General features: G+C 47.7%; 1 protein-coding gene across 7 annotated transcripts in view; it reads right to left on the bottom strand.

The window, feature by feature from the left end:
• Positions 1 to 20,600, bottom strand: part of LOC137378521 (syntaphilin-like) — a 117,635-nt gene that overhangs the window by 10,556 nt on the left and 86,479 nt on the right. For all 7 annotated transcript variants that reach the window (XM_068048866.1, XM_068048862.1, XM_068048863.1 and 4 more), the window contains one exon: positions 2,919 to 3,068. In XM_068048866.1, coding sequence (XP_067904967.1) covers positions 2,919 to 3,068 — 150 coding nt within the window. The remainder of the gene's footprint in view (positions 1 to 2,918; positions 3,069 to 20,600) is intronic.

Genomic DNA, 20,600 nt, shown 5'->3' on the forward strand with positions numbered 1-20,600 from the left:
GCCATGTTGTATTGACCAGTGGCTGGGCCATGCTGTACTGACCAGTGGCTGGGCCATGCTGTACTGACCAGCAGTGGGCCATGTTGTATTGACCAGTGGCTGGGCCATGCTGTACTGACCAGTGGCTGGGCCATGCTGTACTAACCAGCAGTGGGCCATGTTGTATTGACCAGTGGCTGGGCCATGCTGTACTAACCAGCAGTGGGCCATGTTGTATTGACCAGTGGCTGGGCCATGTTGTACTAACCAGTGGCTGAGCCATGTTGTACTGACCAGTGGCTGGGTCACGCTGTACTGACCAGTGGCTGCGCCATGTTGTACTGACCAGTGGTTGGGCCATGTTGTATTGACCAGTGGCTGGGCCATGCTGTACTGACCAGTGGCTGGGCCATGCTATACTGACCAGTGGCTGGGTCATGTTGTACTGACCAGCGGCTGGTCCCTGTTGTACTGACCAGTAGCTGGGCCATGCTGCACTAACCAGCAGTGGGCCATGTTGTACTGACCAGTGGCTGGGCCATGCTGTATTGACCAGTGGCTGGGCCATGCTGTACTAACCAACAGTGGGCCATGTTGTACTGACCAGTGGCTGGGCCATGTTGTACTAACCAGTGGCTGCGCCATGTTGTACTAACCAGTGGCTGGGCCATGTTGTACTGACCAGTGGCTGGGCCATGTTGTATTGACCAGTGGCTGGGCCATGTTGTACTGACCAGTGGCTGCGCCATGCTATACTGACCAGTGGCTGGGCCATGTTGTACTGACCAGTGGCTGGGCCATGTTGTACTAACCAGTGGCTGCGCCATGTTGTACTGACCAGTGGCTGGGCCATGTTGTATTGACCAGTGGCTGGGCCATGTTGTACTGACCAGTGGCTGCGCCATGCTATACTGACCAGTGGCTGGGCCATGTTGTACTGACCAGTGGCTGGGCCAGGCTGTGCTGACCAGTGGCTGGACCATGCTGTACTGACCAGCGGCTGGGCCATGCTGTACTGACCAGGGGCTGGGCCATGTTGTACTGACCAGAGGCTGGGCCATGTTGTACTGACCAGGGGCTGGGCCATGCTGTACTGACCAGCGGCTGTGCCTTGCTGTACTGACCAGCGGCTGGGCTATGCTGTACTGACCAGGGGCTGGGCCATGTTGTACTGACCAGGGGCTGGGCCATGTTGTACTGACCAGCGGCTGTGCCTTGCTGTACTGACCAGCGGCTGGGCCATGCTGTACTGACCAGGGGCTGGGCCATGCTGTACTGACCAGCGGCTGTGCCTTGCTGTACTGACCAGCGGCTGGGCTATGCTGTACTGACCAGGGGCTGGGCCATGTTGTACTGACCAGGGGCTGGGCCATGTTGTACTGACCAGCGGCTGTGCCTTGCTGTACTGACCAGCGGCTGGGCCATGCTGTACTGACCAGGGGCTGGGCCATGTTGTACTGAACCAGGGGCTGGGCCATGTTGTACTGACCAGGGGCTGGGCCATGTTGTACTGACCAGCGGCTGTGCCTTGCTGTACTGACCAGCGGCTGGGCCATGCTGTACTGACCAGGGGCTGGGCCATGCTGTACTGACCAGTGGCTGGGCCATGCTGTACTGACCAGCGGCTGGGCCATGCTGTACTGACCAGGGGCTGGGCCATGCTGTACTGACCAGGGGCTGGGCCACGTTGTACTGACCAGGGGCTGGGCCATGTTGTACTGACCAGGGGCTGGGCCACGTTGTACTGACCAGCGGCTGGGCCACGTTGTACTGACCAGGGGCTGGGCCATGCTGTACTGACCAGCGGCTGTGCCTTGCTGTACTGACCAGCGGCTGGGCCATGCTGTACTGACCAGGGGCTGGGCCATGCTGTACTGAATAGGGGCTGGGCCATGTTGTACTGACCAGGGGCTGGGCCATGTTGTACTGACCAGCGGCTGTGCCTTGCTGTACTGACCAGCGGCTGGGCCATGCTGTACTGACCAGGGGCTGGGCCATGTTGTACTGACCAGCGGCTGGGCCATGTTGTACTGACCAGCGGCTGGGCCATGCTGTACTGACCAGGGGCTGTGCCTTGCTGTACTGACCAGCGGCTGGGCCATGTTGTACTGACCAGCGGCTGGGCCACGTTGTACTGACCAGGGGCAGGGCTTTGCTGTACTGACCAGCGGCTGGGCCATGCTGTACTGACCAGGGGCAGGGCTTTGCTGTACTGACCAGTGGCTGGGCCTTCTGTACTGACCAACAGTGGGCCATGCTGTACTGACCAGGGGCTGGGCCACGTTGTACTGACCAAGGGCTGGGCCACGCTGTCCTGACCAGGGGCAGGACCATGTTGTACTGGCCAGTGGCTGGGCCATGTTGTACTGGCCAGTGGCTGGGCCATGCTGTACTGGCCAGTGGCTGGGCCATGTTGTACTGTCCAGTGGCTGGGCCATGTTGTACTGACCAGGGGCAGTGCCATGTTGTACTGACCAGTGGTTGGGCTATGTTGTACTGACCAGGGGCAGTGCCATGTTGTACTGACCAGGGGCTGGGCCATGTTTTACTGGCCAGTGGCTGGGCCATGCTGTACTGGCCAGTGGCTGGGCCATGTTGTACTGTCCAGTGGCTGGGCCATGTTGTACTGACCAGGGGCAGTGCCATGTTGTACTGACCAGGGGCAGTGCCATGTTGTACTGACCAGTGGCTGGACCTTGTTGTACTGACCATGGACAGGGCCATATTGTATTGACCAGGGGCTGGACCTTGTTGTACTGACCAGGGACAGGGCCATATTGTATTGACCAGGGGCTGGGCCTTGTTGTACTGACCAGCAGTGGGCCATGTTGTACTGACCAGTGGCTGGGCCATGCTCTACTGACCAGCAGTGGGCCATGTCTGTAAAGGTTGATCGGTGCCATATCCTGACTCCTTGTACAATCAAGAATCAGCAATACCTCTCATCCAGTTTCTCCTCCGTCTCCTTCAGCTTTGCCCGCAGGTGTCTGATGCAGACTTCCTTCTGTTGCAGGGGGGTGAGATACTGCTCTGGTGTTGGTGGCTTGATTCCATGGTTTTCACTGCAGGACGAATATTTACTGGAACGTCTGCAAAACAAGTTGAGAAACAGAAAGCATGAGAAAGGGAAACAGACTCCTGACTGGGGCTATTTGAACTGTAGCTAGGGTCACAACTAGAAAAAACTTGCATTTATAAAGCGCCTTTCACAATTTCAGAATGTCCCGAAGAGCTTCACAGCCAATGAAGTATTTTCGAAGTGCAGTCATTGATGTAATGTAGGAAACACGGCAGTTGAATTGTGAACAGCAAGCTCCCACAAACAGCAATATGAAAATGAGTGGATAATGTATTTTTCAGTGATTTTGGTCGAGGGTTAAATGTTGACCAGGACACCAGGGAGAATTCCCCTGCACTTCTTCAGAATAATGCTGCAGGATCTTTTATGTCCAACTGAGGGGACAGACAGAGCATCGGTTCGACGTCTCATCCGAAAGACGGCAACTTCAACAATGCAGCACCTCCCTCAGTACAGGCACTGGGAGTGTCAGTCTGAAACTTGTGCTCACGTCTCCAGAGCAGCCCCGAATCCACCACCTTCTGAATCAAGAGGTGAAAGTATTACCTACCGAGACACGGTTAACATTACCGACTCACAAACAGCTAACATTAACACTGACAAAAGGCGAACATTACCGACTGACAAACAGCTAACATTACAGACTGACAAACAGCGAACATTACCGTCTGAAACACGGCTAACATTACCGACTGACAAATGGCTAACATTACCGATTGAGACATAGCTAACATTACCGACCGAGACAGGGCTAACATTACCGACTGACAAATGGCTAACATTACCGACTGACAAACGGCGAATATTATCGACTGAGAGATGGCTACCATTACCGACCGAGACACGGCTAACATTACGACTGACAAATGGCTAACATTACCGACTGAGACACAGCTAACTTTACCGACTGACAAAGGGCTAACATTCCCGACTGAGATATGGCTAACATTACCGACCGAGACACGGCTAACATTACTGACTGACAAACAGCTAACATTACCGACTGACAAACGGCTAACATTCCCGACTGAGACATGGCAAACATTACCGACTGACAAACGGCTAACTTTACCGACAGAGACACGGTTAAAATTACCGACTGACAAACGGCTAACATCCCTGACTGAGCCACGGCTAACATTCCCGACTGAGACACGGTTGACATTACCGACTGAGACACGGTTGACATTACTGACTGACAAACAGCTAACATTCATGAATGATAAACAGTTAACATTACCGACTGACAAACGGCTAACATTACCGACTGAGACACGGCTAACATTAGTGACTGACAAACGGCTAACATTACCGACTGACAAACGGCTAACATTACCGACTAAGACACAGCAAACATTACCGAATGACATACGGCTAACATTACCGACTGAGACACAGCTAACATTACTGACTGACAAACCGCTAACATTACCGACTGACAAACAGCTAACATTACCGACTGACAAACGGCTAACATTACCGACTGACAAACGGCTAACATTACCGACTGAAAAACGGCTAACATTACCGACTGACAAACGGCTAAGATTAATGACTGATACAAGGTTAACATAACTGACTGACAAACCGCTAACATTACTGACTGACAAACAGCTAACATTACCGACTGAAAAACGGCTAACATTACCGACTGACAAACGGCTAACATTACCGACTGACAAACAGTTAACATTACCGACTGACAAACGGCTAACATTACCGACTTATAAACGACTAACATTACCGACTGACAAACGGCTAACATTACCGACTGAGACACGGCTAACATTACCGACTGACAAACAGCTAACATTACCGACTGAGTCATGGCTAACATTACCGACTGACAAACGACTAACATTACCGACTGACAAACGGCTAAAATTACCGACTGAGGCATGGCTAACATTGCCGACGGACAAACGGTTAACATTACTGACTGAGACACGTCTAACATTACCGACTGACAAACGGCTAACATTAATGACTGATACAGGGTTAACATTACTGACTGACAAACCGCTAACATTACTGACTGACAAACAGCTAACATTACCGACTGAAAAAGGGCTAACATTAGCGACTGACAAACGGCTAACATTACCGACTGACAAACGGCTAACATTACTGACTGACAAACAGCAAACATTACTGACTGACAAACAGCAAACATTACTGACTGACAAACAGCTAACATTACCAACTGACAAACAGTTAACATTAACGACTGACAAATGGCTAACATTACCGACTGACAAACAGCTAACATTACCGACTGACAAACAGCAAACATTACCGACCGAAACACGGCGAACATTACCGACTGACAAATGGCTAACATTCATGAATGATAAACAGCTAACATTACTGACTGACAAACAGCTACAATTACCGACTGACAAACGGCTAACATTACCGACTGAGACACGGCTAACATCAGTGACTGACAAACGGCTAACATTACCGACTGACAAATGGCTAACATTACCGACTGACAAACGGCTAACATTACCGACTGAAAACGGCTAACATTACCGACTGAAAACGGCTAACATTACCGACTGAAAACGGCCATCATTACTGACTGACAAACAGCTAACATTACTGACTGACAAACAGCTAACATTACCGACTGAGACATGGCTAACATTACCAACTGAGACACGGCTAACTTTACCGACTGACAAACAGCTAACATTACCGACTGACAAATGGCTAACATTACCGACTGACAAACGGCTAACATTACCGACTGAAAACGGCCATCATTACTGACTGACAAACAGCTAACATTACTGACTGACAAACAGCTAACATTACCGACTGACAAACGGCTAACATTCCCGACTGAGACATGGCTAACATTACTGACTGACAAATGGCTAACTTTACCGACAGAGACACGGTTAACATTACCGACAGACAAACGGCTAAAATTAATGACTGATACACGGTTAACATTACCGACTGACAAACGGCTAACATCCCTGACTGAGCCACGGCTAACATTCCCGACTGAGACACGGTTGACATTACCGACTGATAAACAGCTAACATTCATGAATGATAAACAGCTAACATGACTGACTGACAAACAGCTACAATTACCGACTGACAAACGGCTAACATTACCGACTGAGACACGGCTAACATTACCGACTAAGACACGGCTAACATTACCGACTAAGACACGGCTAACATTACCGAATGACATACAGCTAACATTACCGACTGACAAACGGCTAACATTACCGACAGAGACACGGCTAACATTACCGACTGACAAACGGCTAACATTCCCGACTGAGACACAGCTAACATTAGCGACTGAGACACGGCTAACATTACCGACAGACAAACAGCAAACATTCCCGACTGAGACACGGCTAACATTACCGACTGAGACACTGCTAACATTACTGACTGACAAACAGCTAGCTTTACCGACTGACAAACGGCTAACATTACCGACTGACAAATGGCTAACATTACCGACTGAGACACGGTTAACATTACTGACTGACAAACGGCTCAAATTAATGACTGATACACGGTTAACATTACTGACTGACAAACCGCTAACATTACCGACTGACAAACAGCTAACATTACCAACTGAAATGGCTAACATTACCGACTGACGAACGACTAACATTACCGACTGAGACACGGCTAACATTACCGACTGACAAACGGCTAACATTACCGACCGAGACACAGCTAACATTCTCGACTGAGACACGGCTAACATTCCCGACTGAGACACGGCTAACATTACCGACTGACAAACGGCTAACATTACCGACTGACAAACGGCTAACATTACCGACTTTGACAAGGCTAACATTACCGACTGACAAATGGCTAACATTACTGACTGACAAATGGCTAACATTATCAAAGAAGACACGGCTAACAATACCAACTGAAAATGGCTAACATAACCGACTGAAAAACGGCTCAAATTAATGACTGATACACGGTTAACATTCCCGACTGACAAACGGCTAAAGTTACCGACTGAGAGAAGGCTAACATTACCGACTGAGAGAAGGCTAACATTACCGACTGAGAAACGACTAACATTACCGACTGACAAACGGCTAACATTACCGACTGAGAGAAGGCTAACATTACCGACTGAGAAACGACTAACATTACCGACTGACAAACGGCTAACATTACCGACTGAGAGAAGGCTAACATTACCGACTGAGAGAAGGCTAACATTACCGACTGACAAATGGTGAACATTACAAAACAAGACACGGCTAACATTACCAACTGAAAATGGCTAACATTACCGACTGACAAATGGCTAACATTACCAAATGAGACACGGCTAACATTACCGACTGACAAATGGCTAACATTACCGACTGACAAACGGCTAACATTACCGACTGAGACACGGCTAAGATTACCAACTGACAAACGGCTAACATTACCGACCGAGACATGGCTAACATTACCGACTGACAAATGGCTAACATTCTTCTTTTTTTTCTTCTTTCTTTTGGGCCTCCTTATCTCGAGAGACAATGGATACGCGCCTGGAGGTGGTCAGTGGTTTGTGAAGCAGCGCCTGGAGTGGCTATAAAGGCCAATTCTGGAGTGACAGGCTCTTCCACAGGTGCTGCAGAGAAATTTGTTTGTTGGGGCTGTTGCACAGTTGGCTCTCCCCTTGCGCCTCTGTCTTTTTTCCTGCCAACTACTAAGTCTCTTCGACTCGCCACAATTTAGCCCTGTCTTTATGGCTGCCCGCCAGCTCTGGCGAATGCTGGCAACTGACTCCCACGACTTGTGATCAATGTCACACGATTTCATGTCACGTTTGCAGACGTCTTTATAACGGAGACATGGACGGCCGGTGGGTCTGATACCAGTGGCGAGCTCGCTGTACAATGTGTCTTTGGGGATCCTGCCATCTTCCATGCGGCTCACATGGCCAAGCCATCTCAAGCGCCGCTGACTCAGTAGTGTGTATAAGCTGGGGGTGTTGGCCGCTTCAAGGACTTCTGTGTTGGAGATATAGTCCTGCCACCTGATGCCAAGTATTCTCCGAAGGCAGCGAAGATGGAATGAATTGAGACGTCGCTCTTGGCTGGCATACGTTGTCCAGGCCTCGCTGCCGTAGAGCAAGGTACTGAGGACACAGGCCTGATACACTCGGACTTTTGTGTTCCGTGTCAGTGCGCCATTTTCCCACACTCTCTTGGCCAGTCTGGACATAGCAGTGGAAGCCTTACCCATGCGCTTGTTGATTTCTGCATCTAGAGACAGGTTACTGGTGATAGTTGAGCCTAGGTAGGTGAACTCTTGAACCACTTCCAGAGCGTGGTCGCCAATATTGATGGATGGAGCATTTCTGACATCCTGCCCCATGATGTTCGTTTTCTTGAGGCTGATGGTTAGGCCAAATTCATTGCAGGCAGACGCAAACCTGTCGATGAGACTCTGCAGGCATTCTTCAGTGTGAGATGTTAAAGCAGCATCGTCAGCAAAGAGGAGTTCTCTGATGAGGACTTTCCGTACTTTGGACTTCGCTCTTAGACGGGCAAGGTTGAACAACCTGCCCCCTGATCTTGTGTGGAGGAAAATTCCTTCTTCAGAGGATTTGAACGCATGTGAAAGCAGCAGGGAGAAGAAAATCCCAAATAGTGTGGGTGCGAGAACACAGCCCTGTTTCACACCACTCAGGATAGGAAAGGGCTCTGATGAGGAGCCACCATGTTGAATTGTGCCTTTCATATTGTCATGGAATGAGGTGATGATACTTAGTAGCTTTGGTGGACATCCGATCTTTTCTAGTAGTCTGAAGAGACCACGTCTGCTGACGAGGTCAAAGGCTTTGGTGAGATCAATGAAAGCAATGTAGAGGGGCATCTGTTGTTCACGGCATTTCTCCTGTATCTGACGAAGGGAGAACAGCATGTCAATAGTCGATCTCTCTGCACGAAAGCCACACTGTGCCTCAGGGTAGACGCGCTCGGCCAGCTTCTGGAGCCTGTTCAGAGCGACTCGAGCAAAGACTTTCCCCACTATGCTGAGCAGGGAGATTCCACGGTAGTTGTTGCAGTCACCGCGGTCACCTTTGTTTTTATAGAGGGTGATGATGTTGGCATCGCGCATGTCCTGGGGTACTGCTCCCTCGTCCCAGCACAGGCATAGCAGTTCATGTAGTGCTGAGAGTATAGCAGGCTTGGCACTCTTGATTATTTCAGGGGTAATGCTGTCCTTCCCAGGGACTTTTCCGCTGGCTAGGGAATCAATGGCATCACTGAGTTCCGATTTGGTTGGCTGTATGTCCAGCTCATCCATGACTGGTAGAGGCTGGGCTGCATTGAGGGCAGTCTCAGTGACAGCATTCTCCCTGGAGTACAGTTCTAGGTAGTGCTCAACCCAGCGGTCCATCTGTTTGCGTTGGTCAGTGATTATGTCCCCCGATTTAGATTTGAGGGGGGTGATCTTCTTGATGGTTGGCCCAAGAGCTCTCTTCATGCCATCATACATTCCTCTGATGTTTCCGGTGTCTGAGGCCAGCTGAATATGACTGCATAGGTGTTGCCAGTAGTCGTTTGCGCAACGCCTAGCTGTTCTTTGTGCAGTACTTCTGGCTGCTTTAAGTGCTGCGGATGTTAAATCGCTGGGGGCTTTCTTGTAGTTCAAAAGTGCAATGCGCTTAGCGGCTATGACAGGTTCCAGCTCTTCATTATGAGATTGAAACCAGTCTGCATTTCTCTTCGCACTTTTGCCGTAGGTGGTCAAAGCTGACTCATAGATGGCGTCTCTGATGTGGGCCCACTTGGTCTCAGCATCCCCTGTGGGAGTGTTTTGAAGGGCTGTTACAAGTGAATTTAGAAATTTTTGTAACAGCTGTGGGTGAGAAATTCTGCTCGTGTTGATGCGCGGGTGGCCCTTCTGCTTGGAATGATGCAACTTCTTTGGTCTGAGTCTAACCTTGCTGCACACCAGGGAGTGGTCGGTGTCGCAGTCCGCACTGTGGAAGCTGCGTGTGATTTGAACACTGTTTAAGGCGGCTCGCCTTGTGACAATGAGGTCTAGCTGGTGCCAACGACGTGATCTTGGGTGCCTCCATGAAACCTGGTGACAGGGTTTAGTGTGAAAGAACGAGTTGGTGATGCAGAGGTTATGATAGGTACACAACTCAAGCAGTCTCTGCCCGTTCTCATTCATCCTTCCAACGCCATAGCGCCCAAGGCAGGAGGGCCATGAGTCATGGTCGGCCCCAACCCTGGCATTAAAGTCCCCCAGCAGGAATAGGTGTTCGGTGTTGGGGATGCTGCTAATGATGTTATGGAGTTGTTCATAGAACTGGTCTTTAGCTTCAGGTGCGGAGCAGAGTGTTGGAGCATAGATGCTGAGTAGGTGTACTGGACCAGAGGTGGTGAGCAGTCGGATGGACAGTATGCGTTCCGAGCCATTTGAGGGAGGCTCTATCATGCTGAGCAAGGAGTTTCTGATGGCGAAGCCCACTCCATGCTGTCTTGGTTCTTCAGGATCCCTGCCCTGCCAGAAGAAGGTGTAGTCTTGCTCTGCTAGAGAGCCACTCGCGGGGAGGCGAGTCTCCTGAAGTGCTGCAATGTCCACATTGAATCTACTGAGCCCGTTGTTAATGATGGCGGTCTTCCGAGAATCGTTGATTTGTGTAAGGTCTTCCGACAGGCCAGGACACATAGTTCTGACGTTCCAGCTTGCAAAGCGAAGGGCTGGTACCTTCTTTCCTTTTTTCATGTTGTTTGGTGCGGTGTATCAGTCCACCTTTCGGGCAATGACCCTGAGCTCCAAGCACCCATTGAAGCAGGCAGACTGTGGCGGGACAGAACCTTATTGACCGGGGGCTGCCCGGTTTGAGGCGGGCGGTAGCTGTCCAGTGAGGTGCAATGACCTCTCCCACCGACAAAGGCAACCCGTGGCGCCCAGTTTCTACGCCAATTTATCTGGACTTATAACCCGTAACTGCTGCCTTCCGTGTTGTTTTAGTCGCTGTGAGGCAACTATGGAGTGACCTCTCCATGGCGCATGCCTGGGCAAATTTATGGAGGTTGAGAGTTGCCCAGTCGTCAAAACCCCCCTCTCGGCCTTTCTGGTGGGGTCCAAAGGAGTGCAGGACACGACGTTTGGCACCAGTATGGCTGCAGGAACTGCCGGAAACATGCCAAAGGTGACACATGACCGCCTACGGGGTTCCGCTCCGGATTTTCTGTTAGGGTTTACTCCCTTAGCCTTGGTCTCTCCCGAGACGCCCACTAGGCAGTGGGGTTGTTGGGGCCCCTACACAGGTGTAGGATGGTGCCGGTGGGAGGAGGGGATGCAAGGGGGAGGGGTAGAGGGAGGGGGTGGTGGGGGGGTGCAGGGGAAGGGGGTGCGGGGTGAAGATGGTGCGAGGGGGGGGCGGGCTGGGACGGGGTTGTGAGGGCGTGAGCTGAGAGGGTGGAGCAGGGAAGGGGACGGGGGTGGGGGGGGGTGGAAGGGGGGTAAAGGGGGGGGGAGGGGGGGTGGAATCTGGTGCAGGTAATAAGCCATTTCCTCAGTGCCCACCATCGACGTCCGGAAAGCTCATCCACGTCCTTCGGGAGGTGAAGCATCATTTGGCAGACTTAGAGGTGATTACATTTGCTAAGGGTTTTTTTTTTTTGCAGTGGTTTAAATAAAGGCATGCAGCATTGCCGACAGTGCGCTGCAGATGCTCTCCGAGCCATCTCCCGCGGGCGCTTTGAAGTTGCGGCCGGGGGGGCCGTTCGTGGATTTTTTGGGTGTTCGGGGCACCTTTTCACAGGACTTCTCTCGGGTCCCGCAGCTCCTTCTTCACCTCAATGGACTTACCGCATGCCGTGGCTGCAGACACACTGGACTGTGAAGACAGCAGGATCGGAGATTGAAGTATCGGCAGCTGTGCTCGTCAGTTTCATCCGGATCAATTTCATTGAGAAAACAAAGAGCAGGTGTGGCTGGGGGAGGGCAGTGGGCCCAGGTAACATACACTAAACTAACTGTTAACTTTTAGATAGGGCTAAAATGAACTGATTTAAAGAGCCAGGGGAATTTAAACAGTTTAAGAGGGCAGATTGGGGGAGAAAACGTTAGGGATGGGAGCAGATGGCCATGGATAGAGTTGAACAGCAAGGGAGCTTCCTAGGGAGCTTCCAGCCCAGGAGCCATCTTGGACACCTTACCGACTGACAAACGGCTAACATTACCGACTGACAAATGGCTAACATTACCGACTGACTTACAGCTAACATTACTGACTGAGAAAGAGCTAACATTACCGACTGACAAACGGCTAAAATTCCCGACCGAGACATGGCTAACATTACCGACTGACAAATGGCTAACATTACCGACTGACAAATGGCTAACATTACCGACTGACTTACAGCTAACATTACTGACTGAGAAAGAGCTAACATTCCCGACTGACAAACAACTAACATTACTGACAGAGTCATGGCTAACATTACCGACTGACAAACGGCTAACATTACCGACTGACAGCTAACATTACTAACTGAGAAACGGCTAACATTACCGACTGACAAACAACTAACATTACCGACATACAAACGACTAACATTAGCGACTGACCAACGGCTAGCATTACCGACTGAGAAACGGATAAAATTCCCAACTGACAAACAACTAACATTACTGACGGAGTCATAGTTAACATTACCGACTTATAAACGACTAACATTACCGACTGACAAACTGCTAACATTACCGACGGAGACATGGCTAACATTACCGACTGACAAACGGCCAACATTACCGACTGACAAACGGCTAACATTACCGACTGACAAACGGCTAAAATTCCCGACTGAGACATGGCTAAAATTCCCGACTGAGACATGGCTAACATTACCGACTGACAAACGGCTAACATTACTGACTGACAAATGGCTAACATTATCAAAGAAGACACGGCTAACAATACCAACTGAAAATGGCTAACATTACCGACTGACGAACGACTAACATTACCGACTGAGACACGGCTAACATTACCTACTGACAAACGGCTAACATTACCGACCGAGACACGGCTAACATTACCGACCGAGACACGGCTAACATTACCGACCGAGACACGGCTAACATTACCGACTGACAAATGGCAAACATTACCGACTGAGATATGGCTAACATTACCGGCCGAGACACGGCTAACATTACCGACTGACAAACAGCTAACATTACCGACTGAGACACGGCTAACATTACCGACTGACAAACAACTAACATTACAGACGGAGTCCTGGCTAACATTACCGACTGACAAACGGCTAACATTACCGACAGACATACAGCTAACATCACTGACTGAGAAACAGCTAACATTCCCGACTGACAAACAACTAACATTACTGACAGAGTCATGGCTAACATTACCGACTGACAAATGGCTAACATTACCGACTGACAAACAGCTAACATTACTAACTGAGAAACGGCTAACATTCCCGACTGACAAACAACTAACATTACCGACATACAAACAGCTAACATTAGCGACTGACAAACGGCTAGCATTACCGACTGAGAAACGGATAAAATTCCCAACTGACAAACAACTAACATTACTGACGGAGTCACAGCTAACATTACCGACTGACAAACGACTAACATTACCGACTGACAAACGGCTAACAATACCAACTGAGACGCGGTTAACATTACCGACTGACAAATGGCTAACATTCCCAACTGAGACACGGTTAACATTACTGACTTGCAAACGGCTAACATTACTGACTTGCAAACGGCTAACATTACCGACTGACAAACGGCTAACATTACCGACTGAGAGAAGGCTAACATTACCGACTTTGACAAGGCTAACATTACTGACTGACAAACGGCTAACATGATCAAAGAAGACACGGCTAACAATACCAACTGAAAATGGCTAACATTACCGACTGATGAACGACTAACATTACCAACTGAGACACGGCTAACATTACCTACTGACAAACGGCTAACATTACCGACCGAAACACGGCTAACATTACCGACTGACAAATGGCAAACATTACCGACTGAGATATGGCTAACATTACCGGCCGAGACACGGCTAACATTACCGACTGACAAACAGCTAACATTACCGACTGACAAACAGCTAACATTACCGACTGAGACACGGCTAACATTACCGACTGAGAAACAACTAACATTACAGACGGAGTCCTGGCTAACATTACCGACTGACAAACGGCTAACATTCCCGACAGACATACAGCTAACATTACTGACTGAGAAACAGCAAACATTCCCGACTGACAAACAACTAACATTACTGACAGAGTCATGGCTAACATTACTGACTGACAAACGGCTAACATTACCGACTGACAAACAGCTAACATTACTAACTGAGAAACGGCTAACATTACCGACTGAGAAACAACTAACATTACAGACGGAGTCCTGGCTAACATTACCGACTGACAAACGGCTAACATTCCCGACAGACATACAGCTAACATTACTGACTGAGAAACAGCTAACATTCCCGACTGACAAACAACTAACATTACTGACAGAGTCATGGCTAACATTACCGACTGACAAACGGCTAACATTACCGACTGACAAACAGCTAACATTACTAACTGAGAAACGGCTAACATTCCCGACTGACAAACAACTAACATTACCGACATACAAACAGCTAACATTAGCGACTGACCAACGGCTAGCATTACCGACTGAGAAACGGATAAAATTCCCAACTGACAAACAACTAACATTACTGACGGAGTCATGGCGAACATTACCGACTTATAAACAACTAACATCACCGACTGACAAACGGCTAACATTACCGACTGACAAACGACTAACATTACCGACTGACAAACGGCTAAAATTACCGACTGAGAAACAGCTAACATTACTGACTGACTGCTAACATTACTAACTGAGAAACGGCTAACATTACCGACTGACAAACAACTAACATTCCCGACATACAAACGACTAACATTAGCGACTGACCAACGGCTAGCATTACCGACTGAGAAACGGATAAAATTCCCAACTGACAAACAACTAACATTACTGACGAAGTCATAGCTAACATTACCGACTTATAAACGACTAACATTACCGACTGACAAACGGCTAACATTACCGACTGAGACACGGCTAACATTACCTACTAACAAACAGCTAACATTACCGACTGAGACATGGCTAACATTACCGACTGACAAACGGCTAACATTACCGACTGACAAACGGCTAACATTACCGAGTGAGACATGGCTAACATTGCCGACTGACAAACGGTTAACATTACTGACTGAGACACGGCTAACATTACCGACTGACAAACGGCTAACATTACCGACTGACAAACGGCTAACATTACCGACTGACAAACGGCTAAAATTACCGACTGACAAACGGCTAACATTACCGACTGACTTACAGCTAACATTACTGACTGAGAAAGAGCTAACATTCCCGACTGACAAACAACTAACATTACTGACAGAGTCATGGCTAACATTACCGACTGACAAACGGCTAACATTACCGACTTTGACAAGGCTAACATTACCGACTGACAAATGGCTAACATTACTGACTGACAAATGGCTAACATTATCAAAGAAGACACGGCTAACAATACCAACTGAAAATGGCTAACATTACCGACTGACGAACGACTAACATTACCGACTGAGACACGGCTAACATTACCTACTGACAAACGGCTAACATTACCGACCGAGACACGGCGAACATTACCGACCGAGACACGGCTAACATTACCGACTGAGAAATGGCAAACATTACCGACTGAGATATGGCTAACATTACCGGCCGAGACACGGCTAACATTACCGACTGACAAACAGCTAACATTACCGACTGACAAACAGCTAACATTACCGACTGAGACACGGCTAACATTACCGACTGACAAACAACTAACATTACAGACGGAGTCATGGCTAACATTACCGACTGACAAATGGCGAACATTACCGACTGACAAACAGCTAACATTACTAACTGAGAAACGGCTAACATTACCGACTGACAAACAACTAACATTACCGACATACAAACAGCTAACATTAGCGACTGACAAACGGCTAGCATTACCGACCGAGAAACGGATAAAATTCCCAACTGACAAACGGCTAACATTACCGACTGAGACGCGGTTAACATTACTGACTGACAAATGGCTAACATTCCCAACTGAGACACGGTTAACATTACTGACTGACAAACGGCTAAAATTAATGACTGATACACGATTAACATTACTGACTTGCAAACGGCTAACATTACCGACTGACAAACGACTAACGTTACCGACTGACAAACGGCTAACATTACCGACTGAGAGAAGGCTAACATTACCGACTGACAAATGGCTAACATTACTGACTGACAAATGGCTAAATTATCAAAGAAGACACGGCTAACATTACCAACTGAAATGGCTAACATTACCGACTGACGAACGACTAACATTACCGACCGAGAAATGGCTAACATTCTCGACTGAGACATGGCTAACATTACTGACTGACAAACGGCTAAAATTAATGACTGATACTCAATTAACATTACTGACTTGCAAACGGCTAACATTACCGACTGACAAACGACTAACATTACCGACCGAGAAATGGCTAACATTCTCGACTGAGACACGACTAACATTACCGACTGAGACACAGCTAACATTACCGACTGACAAACGGCTAACATTACCGACCGAGAAATGGCTAACATTCTCGACTGAGACACGGCTAACATTCCCGACTGAGACATGGCTAACATTACCGACTGAAAAACGGCTAAAATTAATGACTGATACACGACTAACATTACCAACTGACAAACGGCTAACATTACCAACTGAGACACGGTTAAAATTACTGACTGACAAACGGCTAACATTACCGACTGAGAGAAGGCTAACATTACCGACTGACAAATGGCTAACATTACCGACTGAGAGAAGGCTAACATTACCGACTGACAAATGGCTAACATTACCGACTGACAAATGGCTAACATTACAAAACAAGACACGGCTAACATTACCAACTGAAAATGGCTAACATTACCGACTGACAAATGGCTAACATTACCAAATGAGACACGGCTAACATTACCGACTGACAAATGGCTAACATTACCGACTGACGAATGGCTAACATTACTAACAGAGACACGGCTAACATTACCAACTGACAAACGGCTAACATTACCGACCGAGACATGGCTAACATTACCGACTGACAAATGGCTAACATTACCGACTGACAAACAGCTAACATTACCGACTGAGACACGGCTAACATTACCGACTGACAAACAAATAACATTACAGACGGAGTCCTGGCTAACATTACCGACTGACAAACGGCTAACATTACCGACTGACTTACAGCTAACATTACCGACTGAGAAAGAGCTAACATTCCCGACTGACAAACAACTAACATTACTGACAGAGTCATGGCTAACATTACTAACTGAGAAACGGCTAACATTACCGACTGACAAACAACTAACATTCCCAACATACAAACGACTAACATTAGCGACTGACCAACGGCTAGCATTACCGACTGAGAAACGGATAAAATTCCCAACTGACAAACAACTAACATTACTGACGGAGTCATAGCTAACATTACCGACTTATAAACGACTAACATTACCGACTGACAAACGGCTAACATTACCGACTGAGACATGGCTAACATTAGCGACTGACAAACGGCTAAAATTACCGACTGACAAACGGCTAAAATTACCGACTGAGACATGGCTAACATTGCCGACTGACAAACGGTTAACATTACTGACTGAGACACGGCTAACATTACCGACTGACAAACGGCTAACATTACCGACTGACAAACGGCTAACATTACCGACTGACAAACGGCTAACATTACCGACTTTGACAAGGCTAACATTACTGACTGACAAATGGCTAACATTATCAAAGAAGACACGGCTAACAATACCAACTGAAAATGGCTAACATTACCGACTGACGAACGACTAACATTACCGACTGAGACACGGCTAACATTACCTACTGACAAACGGCTAACATTACCGACCGAGACACGGCTAACATTACCGACCGACACACGACTAACATTACCGACTGACAAATGGCAAACATTACCAACTGAGATATGGCTAACATTACCGGCCGAGACACGGCTAACATTACCGACTGACAAACAGCTAACATTACCGACTGACAAACAGCTAACATTCCCGACTGACAAACAACTAACATTACTGACAGAGTCATGGCTAACATTACCGACTGACAAACGGCTAACATTACCGACTGACAAACAGCTAACATTACTAACTGAGAAACGGCTAACATTCCCGACTGACAAACAACTAACATTACCGACATACAAACAGCTAACATTAGCGACTGACCAACGGCTAGCATTACCGACTGAGAAACGGATAAAATTCCCAACTGACAAACAACTAACATTACTGACGGAGTCATGGCGAACATTACCGACTTATAAACGACTAACATCACCGACTGACAAACGGCTAACATTACCGACTGACAAACGGCTAACATTACCGACTGAGACACGGCTAACATTACCGACTGAGACACGGCTAACATTACCAACTGACAAACGGCTAACATTACCGACCGAGACATGGCTAACATTACCGACTGACAAATGGCTAACATTACCGACTGACAAACAGCTAACATTACCGACTGACAAACAAATAACATTACAGACGGAGTCCTGGCTAACATTACCGACTGACAAACGGCTAACATTACCGACTGACAAACAGCTAACATTACTGACTGAGAAAGAGCTAACATTCCCGACTGACAAACAACTAACATGACTGACAGAGTCATGGCTAACATTACCGACTGACAAACGGCTAACATTACCGACTGACAGCTAACATTACTAACTGAGAAACGGCAACCATTACCGACTGACAAACAACTAACATTACCGACATACAAACAGCTAATATTAGCGACTGACCAACGGCTAGCATTACCGACTGAGAAACGGATAAAATTCCCAACTGACAAACAACTAACATTACTGACTGACAAACGGCTAACATTACCGACTGAGACACGGCTATCATTACCGACTGAAAAACAGCTAACATTACCGACTGAGACACGGCTATCATTACCGACTGAAAAACAGCTAACATTACCGACTGACAAACGGCTAACATTAGCGACTGACAAACGGCTAAAATTATCGACTGAGACACGGCTAACATTACCGACTGACAAACAAATAACATTACCGACTGACAAACGGCTAACATTACCGACTGAGACACGGCTATCATTACCGACTGACAAACAGCTAACATTAGCGACTGACAAACGGCTAAAATTATCGACTGAGACACGGCTAACATTACCGACTGACAAACAAATAACATTACTGACAGAGTCATGGCTAACATTACCGACTGACAAACGGCTAACATTACCGACTGACAAACGGCTAAAATTACCGACTGACAAACGACTAACATTACCGACTGACAAACGGCTAACATTACCGACTGAGAAACGGCTAACATTACCTACTGACAAACAGCTAACATTACCGACTGACAAACGGCTAACATTACCGACTGACAAACGGCTAAAATTACCGACTGACAAACGGCTAACATTACCGACTGACAAACGGCTAACATTACCGACTGAGACACGGCTAACATTACCTACTGACAAACAGCTAACATTACTGACTGAGACATGGCTAACATTACCGACTGACAAACAGCTAACATTACCGACTGACAAACGGCTAACATTACCGACTGACAAACGGCTAAAATTACCGACTGAGAAACGGCTAAAATTACCGACTGAGAAACGGCTAACATTACCGACTGACAAACGACAAACATTATCGACTTTGACAAGGCTAACATTACTGACTGACAAATGGCTAAAATTACCAAAGAAGACACGGCTAACATTACCAACTGAAAATGGCAAACATTACCGACTGACAAACGGCTAACATTACCGACTGAGACATGGCTAACATTACCGACTGACAAACGGCTAAAATTACCGACTGAGACATGGCTAACATTGCCGACTGACAAACGGTTAACATTACTGACTGAGACACGGCTAACATTACCGACTGACAAACGGCTAACATTAGCGACTGACCAACGGCTAGCATTACCGACTGAGAAACGGATAAAATTCCCAACTGACAAACAACTAACATTACTGACGGAGTCATAGCTAACATTACCGACTTATAAACGACTAACATTACCGACTGACAAACGGCTAACATTACCGACTGAGACATGGCTAACATTAGCGACTGACAAACGGCTAAAATTACCGACTGACAAACGGCTAAAATTACCGACTGAGACATGGCTAACATTGCCGACTGACAAACGGTTAACATTACTGACTGAGACACGGCTAACATTACCGACTGACAAACGG

Source organism: Heterodontus francisci, chromosome 16, assembly GCF_036365525.1.
Source record: "Heterodontus francisci isolate sHetFra1 chromosome 16, sHetFra1.hap1, whole genome shotgun sequence".
Lineage (NCBI taxonomy): Eukaryota > Metazoa > Chordata > Chondrichthyes > Heterodontiformes > Heterodontidae > Heterodontus > Heterodontus francisci.